Genomic DNA, 10,656 nt, shown 5'->3' with positions numbered 1-10,656 from the left:
ACCAAATTGAGAAAAATACGAACGAACATGGTTGGTTTATTCCATGGATGTAGATATAGTTTTTTGTTTTTGTTGTAAATTATTTAATATGAATACAACTACATGTTCATTTGCACATAAAGGTAATAATGATTGGAACAATATTTCTAGTATACTAAAAAGACAAATCAAGTAACGGACGCATTCTTAATATGAGGTCATGGATTGAATTAGAAACTAGATTAGCAAATAATAAAACAATTGACAAACAAATCCAAGAACAAATAAATAAAGAAAAAAACATTGGAAAAATGTTTTAATAAAATTCATTGCTGTAGTAAAAACTTTAGGAAGAAACAATTTAGCATTTCGTGGAACAAATGAAAAGATTTATCAAGAAAATAATGGTAACTTTTTAACTATAATTGAAATGATTGCGGAATTTGATCTTATTATGCAAGAACATATTAGGAGAATTAATGACAAAGAAATTCATAATCATTATCTTGGACACAATATGCAAAATGAACTTATTAGTTTATTAGGAGAAGAAGTTAAAAATAAAATTATTAAAAAAGTAAAAGATGCTAAATACTTTTCAATAATACTTGATTATACTCCCGATACAAGTCATAAAGAATAAATGTCAATTATCTTACGATGTTTAGATCTTTCAACAACTCCAATTGAAGTTAAGGAGTACTTTCTAAGATTTTTAATTGTAGATAATACAACCGGTAAAGGCTTATATGATGTAATAGTTGATGAAATTAAAAATATAGGACTAGATATAAATGATGTTAGGGATCAAGATTATGACAAATGATCAAATATGAAAGGAAAACATCAAGGTGTACAGAAACGATTGTTAGATATTAACCCTAGAGCATTCTACACTCCTTGTGGTTGTCATAGTTTAAATTTAGTAATTTGTGATATGGCTAATTCGTGTGATAAAGCTAGTGAATTTTTTGGAGTTATACAACGTATGTATTCGATATTTGCTTCATCAACTCAAAGGTGGAAAATATTACAAGATAATATATCAAACCTAACACTTAAATCATTATCTCAAACTCTTTGGGAAATTAGGATAGAAAGTGTAAAAGCAATTAGATTTCAAGCACCACAATTAAGAAAATCACTTTTACAATTATCCAAACATTGTGGAGATCCAAAAATTAAAAGTGAGGCTAAATGTTTAGCAACATATGAACTTGAAAACTATGAATTTTTATCGGGAATGATTGTTTGGTATGATGTTTTGTTTGCTATTAACACTGTTAGTAAAAGCTTGCAATCAAATGATATGTGTATCGATGATGCTATAGATCAACTAAATAGACTTTTGTGTTTCTTTGAAGAATATAGAGAAAACGGATTTGAAAAGGCTTTATATTATGCAAAAGAATTGGCTTTAGAAATGAACGTAAAACCTGAATTTCGTGAAAAACGTATCATTCAAAGAAATAGGCGATATGATGAAAATGTTGCTAATGAAACTATTAAAACTCCTGTTTAGTTATTTAAAACTGATTACTTTTTTTATATAGTAGATAAAGTCATTACTTCACTTAAAAGTAGATTTGATCAATTTAACGAGTTCAAAATTATTTTTGGTTTTCTATTTAGTATAGAAAAATTAAAATCATTTGATGAAAATACTTTAAAAGAACATTGTTTAAATCTTGAAAAATCTTTAAAGCATGATGATAGCTTAGATATTGATGGTTTAGATTTATTTCATGAACTAAAACTTTTAAGACATATTGTACATTTAGAACGTGATACAATTATTAATATACTTAATTACATTAAAAAGTTTAGTTCTTTTCCAAATGCATATGTTGTCTATATGATTATGTTAACTATTCATGTAACCGTTGCCTCTGCAGAAAGAAGTTTTTCTAAATTAAAACTGTTAAAATTTTATTTAAGATCTACAATGTCACAAGAAATATGAAATGGATTAGCTATTTTGTCAATTGAAAAACAATTAGTAAAAGAAATTGATTATGAAAATTTCATGAAAGAATTTGCATCTAAAAATGCTAGAAAAATTAACTTTATGTCATAAAATATATTCACAAAAAACATATACATAAAAAAAATTTAACTCCGCCATTTGTAAACTTTTTAGTTTATTATTGCCGGTCACAAGCCCGAATAAAGGAGGAGGGTTTATAACATTAAGTATAATAAATGTAAAAGGGCCCCAAATTTTTGGTTCGCTTAGAGCCCCCAAACTGGTTGAGCTGGCCCTGAAATGAATAAATTTAAAACTATTTTAACCCACCAAGGATCATTTTGCAAATTATGGGGAAAAAAATAAAACAACCATAGAAGAAAAAGAACTACAACCTTTGAAGACTTTGATTCTTCTCGGGAGGTTAAAAGTTGATGAAGAATGTAGATGTAGAGCTCCATCTAAGTAGAAACACCGCCAATAGATTAACTTGACATGGATGCTAGCCCTTTTTGTAAACAAAAACTCTAAAGACTAAAACAAAAGCCAATCTTTTGTCTTAAAATAGAGTGCGGACTCTTCTTATTTGCCTTAACACTTTAAGAGCTTGATATATATATATATATATATATATATATATATATATATATATATATATAGAGAGAGAGAGAGAGAGAGAGAGAAAGAAAGAAAGAAAGAAAGAGGGGGGAGAGAGAGGGAGAGGGAGAGAGAATGGGATGATTTTATGAGAGAAAGAAGAAAACAAAAGAAAGCCACATTTCTTCCCTTTTATACTTGGAATATCTCTTTTACTAGTTTTGGACCCATACCTTCAATATGACATAAGTAAGGAAGCATCGAATGACCTTAGCTAGCAAGATGATGCAAGTAATCACCAACCCATAACCCCTTAGGGGTGTCTTTGTAACGTCCTGATTTTCAACCCAAAGTTTTCATTTTTATTTAGTGAAATATATCAGAGTATGATTACATTATATGGAAACATGTTGCGAATACGCGTGTGTACAATCGAACCTTGCCCTTCTCACGTATCGATATTTCTTGTAGAACTTCGTTTTCTACCTTAGACGTACTCCTGAATTCCTCGCAAAATTTTCCAAAATAAAGAATTCGTTGGTTTGGACTTCCAAAAATTACATGATATGATTGATGATCGCCTTCAAACGTGAAATGTCGACGTAGTCAACTCGTTATAAAGCGATTAACTAGGGAAACGATCTCCTAATGTGTAACGCCAAGTTTCGAGTATGTTTCTTTTAAGTAATTTAATATGTTTGATGTTGGATTTCTCGTGGTGGTGGAGTCCCACGGCGTGGCCAAGGCCAAATTTTCGTGGGCTCTAAGCTAGCGCCACGACGTCGCATCCATTCGCCACGGCGTGGCCGTTGTTTAATGGTAAGCCCTAATTTGGGGTTTGAGCCCCTATTTAAGGGAATGTGATGGCTAGGGTTGCCTACCCTCAGCCTCAATCACTTTTCCTCAGCCTCTAAGAGAAATCCCTAACCTCCATTGCTAACCTTTGTGTTTTTGTGTATTTGGTGGTGTTTTGAAGAAAAAAGAATGCACTCTTACGCTTTGTTTCAGCAAGCAACTCTCCATATCTTTCTTGTGCATGTTTTGTAGACTTTTGTAAGTCCTCAAGATCCAATCTTTATGTTACTTGTCTCTAGATCTAGCCCTTTTGTCCCTTAATCTTCAAGGTGTGAGGAATTGGAAGGTTAGATCTCATAAAGTTGACAACTTTATGGATCCATGTGGTCATTTTAGTGTCATATGTTTTATATTTGAGAATCTATGAAGTTTTTGGTCCCATGCTTAAGCTTGAGTTCCTTATTTCCATGTTTTTTTACCTAAAATGGAAGGGACATGCATTGGACATGCATGTCCATAAAGCTACGACCTTTATGGTTTATTATGTGTAAGAAATCATTTTGGAAACCTTGGGTAAGAAACTATAGAGATTAGGTGCTTAATGGGTGGCTTTATGCACCTTTAAGGAATTAGGGTTTGGGATCTTGACTTATTGAGGTGTCTTACTGGATAAAGTCAAGAACTTTATCCATGAAGACCATGAGAAGGACCAGATCTGAGATTTGGAGCTCTTGGGGTTGTACAAAAATGGCTTAATGGATTAGGATGTCCAGACCAGTCCCCACGACGCGACTTTAGGTTGCCACGGTGTGGCGACTAGGTAGGAACCCGTCTGCTTTGTCGCTTAGTAGCAACGACATGGCCAAGGATACATAATAAAAATAAAAACTAAAAATTAATCAGCTCTCAGGTCGTGGCAAGGAAATTGTCATGTCGTGGAACCTAATTAAACAGAAAAATAGAGAAATAACGTCTTGCGGAGTTTACCCCACAAAAAGGATCGATTAACCTAATGCAATTAAATTAACAACTGAAATAGCCGTTCTCCAGCAACGGCGCCAAAAACTTGATGTACAATTTATATACTACCTAGTTTTAAATTTATAATCCTAACCTACTTAACTAACTAATTGCACTTAGGTAGTGTACCTAATCAAATTTATATAATAGTTTAGGTAAGTTGGGTATCGAACAAAGGGAACATATTTAGCTAATAAGATAATTACTAAAAATCATTCTAAAAACAATAAGTAAAGAGGGGTTTTTATCTGATTTTGCAAGTTCAAATTAACTTAAAACTAAATACTCAACTAAAAACGATTGTAAACAAGATTACGAATACACTTCCGTTTAGCTTCGAATCCCCTTTTTTTCATATGTGTAGTTTCTAGTATGTATTTATTCAGTCGGTTACCAATTTTTAATATAACTAGCAGTGTTGATCCGATTTCCTAATATTTTCACAAATTCATGAACTACTATGTAATGATCATACACAAGCAAACCCATAATTGATTATTAATGATAATTGGGCTACGTAAGACATATCTAATAAAATTATATATGATCAAGACAAATTACCAAACACAGTTATGATCAAATTATGTTCTCCAACACAGCTAAAGTTGTTACCTTTATTACTTAATCTAAGATGCGATTAATCCTAGCTCTAACAATTTAATGATCATAAACTACTAGGTAAACAAATTCATGCAATTCAGATGGTCATTAAACTACACTTAACTTGAATCAAAGCAACAAATATGCAAACTTTAACATGCTTGGTATGATAATCAAACACACGCATTAACCAACTTCATAAAACCCATTAAAAGCAAGAAACTAACACATAGTATTAGGGTTCATCTACACTAAACGAAAGCCTAATATTTAACTACTCATGGTAGAAAATAAGCACACAAAAACATAAGAATTATACATGATTGAATCAATGCAGAACGAATGTGATGTGTAATATTCAAAATCTTGATCTTCAATATTATTTTCTTCCAAAGGATTGTTTTTCGCTCTTCTCTGGCTTCTGAATTTGTCTATATCTCCAGAATTTCAGCTCCAACCTCCTTAAGTCGAATATGTAAAGGGATATTTATAGTTTCCTAAAGACGTATCTCACGTCGTGAGAATTAAGGTATCACGTCATGAGATCAGTACAATTCGTGTCTAACAAGGAAACTGCATTACGCGTAATTATCTTCTGGAAATTCCCTCCTCACGACGTGAGATTATAAGGCTCGCATCGTGAGCTTCTATGTTGCATACATGATCGAGATTCTTTTACTCTCCACGCCATGACACTCTGAAGCCACGTCGTGAGACTTGTATTTTTAAGGTTTTCCTTCATTTTAAGCTTCGTTAAGCTCCTAGCTTTAGCTCCAGTCCTTCCAGGTTCTAGCTTTTGTCGTTTTTTGGTCCTTTTCCTTCAAGAATGTCCTATTTGGCTGCAAAATATAATTTAACTCAATAAGTACCAAATATATTTTCCATTAGCCAAATATTAGCTTAAAATATATTTAAATAATGCCTAAATATATGTATAAATATAGTAATATCACATATCCTTAAAACACACATGAATCTAGATTACAAATGGTATTACAACCTAATTCAGGTGTTCCAACATCCCGAATTTTAACCAAAATTACTATACTGGGTTTACTGGCTTGGAAAACACCAGAATCATTACTCTAATATCGGTGACAGACTCATTAAAAGTCTTGCTTTTCCTCCAACCTACTGGATTATAATGAACACTAAGTCACTAATAGCCTTTCTGCAAGGTTGTAGCTACTTTTCCTATATCAATGTATAACTATTGTTCTTGCATTCGTTCTTATACCGATCACTTTTATTTTCTCAGCTCTCAGATGATGCATGGTCTCGCTAAAGTAGTCGGGAACTATGGAGTAAAGGGGCTAGGGGTGCGAAAGTGATCCTACGGGTTTTGGGATTGATTTGTGATGAAAAATGGCTGAAAACGAAGTTATATATAGATTTTAGGAAAAATGTGACGTGACTGGTGACGTGGCTAATTCTCCACCTGACATGTGTCGCCTCTGTTGTGATCCACCTCGCCTGCTTCTAGAAGCTTCATGCGCCGTGCAAAATGCAGATTTTGTAAATTCTGTAACTTCTTCATACGAGCTATATTTTTGGCGTACTTTACATCCATGTGTAGCTATCGAAGACTATTATAACTTCCGTTTAGACTCAAACGGCTAATTCTCACTTTATTTGTAATTTATTATTTTAGAAGGCTTATACTGCTAAACTCCATTTAAAATTCATATCTCTTTTATAAGACATCCGTTATCGACTGTCTTTATATCGACAAAATTGTATCTACGAAATATTCAACTCTCGTTGAGGTTGTTTCACCTAACAATTAACCGATTTCTATTTCGATTTCTGTGTTAACACAACTATGCTAAAACTTCAAAAAATCATAATTTACTCATACGAAGTCAGATTTGGACGTTCTATATATACACACTCTCGTTTTTACGATTACTATGAAATTTTTTTAGATTGCTTAGGCTAATAAGCAGCTTATCTAAAATTCTCTTTTTTACGACGTGCATAACCGTGTCGATTTAATCACGAAACTTCGAAGAAGCATAACTTCTTTGTACGAAGTCGGGTTCGGGCGTTCTATATATCTACGAAAATCGTATTGATGTTTCGTACATGTTTGTGAAGATTACTTTAGATAAAAAGTAATATATCTCTACTTTGAATTTTATAAACAACGGTCTATATTGAGTTCTATTGGAATGTGAAAATGGGGTGTTACAGTCCTCATTTGGTATAAGAAAGAGAGAAAGAGTGCCAGACACTCTTCTAATTTATATAAAAATCATGTCTAGTTTTTATAAAAACAAATCCCTTTTAGATTATATAAAAACATCTTACTTTTATAAGTCATACTTTATGATTTTGTTTGATACTTATTATAGAATATTATTATTCTCATAAAATAATTATTTTTCAATTAATTACAAGAAATATAAATATTTATTAAGGACCAAATTCTTATAAATAATATATTTTCATCTAGTTGTTATTAGTATGACACTTTAGGATCATATATTATCTAGCAAATATCATCCTATAATGATTCCTGAGCCTAAATACCTTTCAATCTCCCACCGCACAAGACTCGTTGTAGATTGATATAGACAGTGGTGAACATCTAGCAATATTCCACTTCCCCTAGTAATATATGACTTTGTGTCGTTCTATCAACATCCAATTCCTAAAAGCTCAAAGATGCAATTGATGTATAAGGTAACTTTATTAGTTATCCTTTCGTTACAAACATCATATTGAACGTGAGACTTGAATCGCAATCAATCTCATTTGATGCTCAACTGTGGGTAATGTGCATTAGATGTATAGCTCTCAACACATAAGAGTAACAAATCTAATCTTGAATACATATGCATCCTACATAGTTCATACCATACTGACAATGGTCTTTATAACTTCTTGGTCAAAGAACAGCATTTGACCATGTCAAAGTATAGTGTTCCCTACACTCAAGTCCTAATTTGCATCTTAGATATTAAGGATACAAAGATAGTACCTTTGATCAAGTATCACTCATGATAGTGATCCATGAGGTGATCTTGATGCAGGTCATGTCCAATACATATTCTCTGACATATGAATTTTAGTTACAACATATTACCTATGTTCATCTTATGAGAGTCATCAATCCAGTTCATATTAGTCTTACTTCATAATTTCTCTCACAATTATGACCGACTATGAACTTTTAGAATAATTATATTAATTATGGATTAAACATGTTAATATAGAACACAACAAACATTAATGTGAATATCATATCTCGATATATCAAAACAATATATTGGTTGTTGTCACAATGTTCCAATATCCAAATATTAAATTCAAATCAAATCCTATTTCTAGAATAACAAAGCTATATAGCTCAAGTGTGACCTTTCATGCTTAGCTTAAAGGAAGAACTTTATTAATGGGTATGACTAAATTTAATTTGTATGAATTCTACAAATACAATCATCTCCATATTTGACTTTATTCTAAGTATAGTTAAATATCTTGGAGAATATGATTTATGTCCCGATGTGACTTAGAGTCTCTTAGCTTGATTAAGTACACTTTTGAAGTCATAAAATATTTTTTAGGTTATCCTTAAATGGAAGGATTCAACCTAGTTTTTCAATGAACTCATTCATCCAATCATATTAGATTGCATATTCTAAAGTAGTAGTGTATTCTGATTATGTAGTAGATTGTGCAATTATGTTTTGTTTATAGTTCATTCCAACAAAACTAACTAGTGTTATACCCGTCCGGTGGACGGTTGACAGATTTAAAAACAATAGACTGATTTTACTTTTTTTTTATAACATACCTCTTTCATTTGCTCCAATTTTTTTCTATTATAACATTCTACTTTCTATTACCTTGTATAACACCTAAAATAACAATGTAGTTGTTTTTATTTAATTCATAAATTGCCTCATCAAAGATGTGTTTAGCCGAATTAGCAGGCCCTGTAAATAATGATATGAAGTAGTTTAAATTCTTACTTCATGTCCAATTTATAAAAGAAGAGATACTTGGGTTTACTTTTTAGGATTTGATGGGTTAAAGGGGTTTATTTGTAAACTAAGAATGAAAAATTAATAACCAAATGGTTAAAAAGGTATAACGGTATTATGTATTTTGCTTATTTTAAATGTTTAAAAAGGTATAATGGTTTAATCAATATAATAATAATAGCCAAATGGCTAAATCAATAGCAACATACTTTGATAGAAAAGTAATGAGTTATGCATACATTCTATCTTTATCATTTTATTGTCATACACAAAATAAACAACATGAACACCATTAAACCAATGGATCGATTTTAATTTCTTTTATTGCACCCTATTTTAATTTGTTACCATTATATCATTATGCTTGGACACCGATTATAGTTATATCATATGTATATAAAGTTGTTTTTTATTATCCCCACCCTTTCTTCTATAGTGTTATTCTCAATTGCCTGGTTTTGTCTTTTTACCTTGTCTATAAAAGGTGAGTTGGTAGCGATCAGCAGGCTGTATGTTTTTATCAACCAAGAACTTATAAAAGTTCCATTATGCATTTCCCCAAGGATTCCATATAAGTTAGTTTTCAAGAACTCGTACATTGGTGCAGTTGTACAATATTCATAACAATTTGTATCAAAATTCGGTTTTTTCACTATTCCAACAGGCAAGGCAACCTTTGTTCCAACATGTTTTTTGTTCTAGGCTTGCTGCAGCCACTTCATCCTATCTTGATCCTTGAGACCGCCCTCTAAAAGTATAGAACTGAAAGTCAGCTAACCAGAATATTTAGTAGATACCTAATTAGATTTTAAAATATCTTTGACAAATTATCAACATTTTGTTCAATTAATCCAAAACTAATGAAACCTCTTTTTTCTTGTGAACCAAAATTAGTGCATTATTCGTGAACATATTACATATTGAAAACAAATAAAAAAAGACGTCTAGGAGTTTTTTTGTTAAAAAGAAACTTATATTGTCATAAAATTTAGCATCATCATATTAATATTTATAGATCTCAATGCAAAAGATTATACAAAAACCCATGTAGTGATGTTGTCGCTACTGTCAAGGACACAAGTACAAACATGAAAACCATTTTGGGGTTGCAAAGTTCTAAAACACAAGTATGAAACCCATAATCAAATTAATTATTGTGATTCATTTTTTGAAATAGTTAAAGATGTACATGAATGTTTAAAGTACTAATCAACTTTCATGGTTTATATGCTCCAAAATCAAATTTTTTTTATTAGAATAATGAAAGAGAAAATAAAAATTAATTTACCATGAACATGAAAAGGGCTAAAAACCTTTCATTCATGAAAGGATGGATAAACAACCTACTTTTTAGTTTCTCCAACCATTTGGAGGGCCATTCTGCACAAAAGTAAAGCTTCAAATTTTCTGATAATAAAAGAAAACATTTCATTCATGAAACAGGGGACTTCATGTTTTAAAATGTTGACAGGCCTAATCAAAAACCCAGATCTTGGGTTTCATAATTTATTCTCGTATTCATGAAACAGGGGTTACTTTTCCATACCTTAAAAAAAACATATTCTTGGAATATAAGGTAACAATCCATACTCTTGAGCATTAACCTACACTTTAGTTCATCAACAGGTAAAATATTTCCAAGCATATGATAAACCTGTAATAAGATCAAATATATGTTAGCATTTAGTATCAACCAATAATCAAAAGAGT

At 31.4% G+C, this 10,656-nt stretch overlaps 1 protein-coding gene across 1 annotated transcript; it reads left to right on the top strand.

Moving 5' to 3' along the window:
- Positions 1-811: 811 nt before the first annotated feature.
- On the top strand, positions 812-1,501 carry LOC145112164 (uncharacterized). Its single transcript, XM_079048374.1, has one exon. The coding sequence runs from the start codon at positions 812-814 to the stop codon at positions 1,499-1,501; it is 690 nt and encodes a 229-aa protein (XP_078904500.1).
- Positions 1,502-10,656: the final 9,155 nt, after the last annotated feature.

Source organism: Lactuca virosa, chromosome 1 (genome assembly GCF_052849685.1).
Source record: "Lactuca virosa cultivar CGN04683 chromosome 1, Lactuca_virosa_CGN04683_v6, whole genome shotgun sequence".
Classification (NCBI taxonomy): Eukaryota; Viridiplantae; Streptophyta; class Magnoliopsida; order Asterales; family Asteraceae; genus Lactuca; species Lactuca virosa.
Note: the sequence above shows the minus strand (reverse complement) of the source record. Positions and strands in the feature narration are given on the sequence as shown.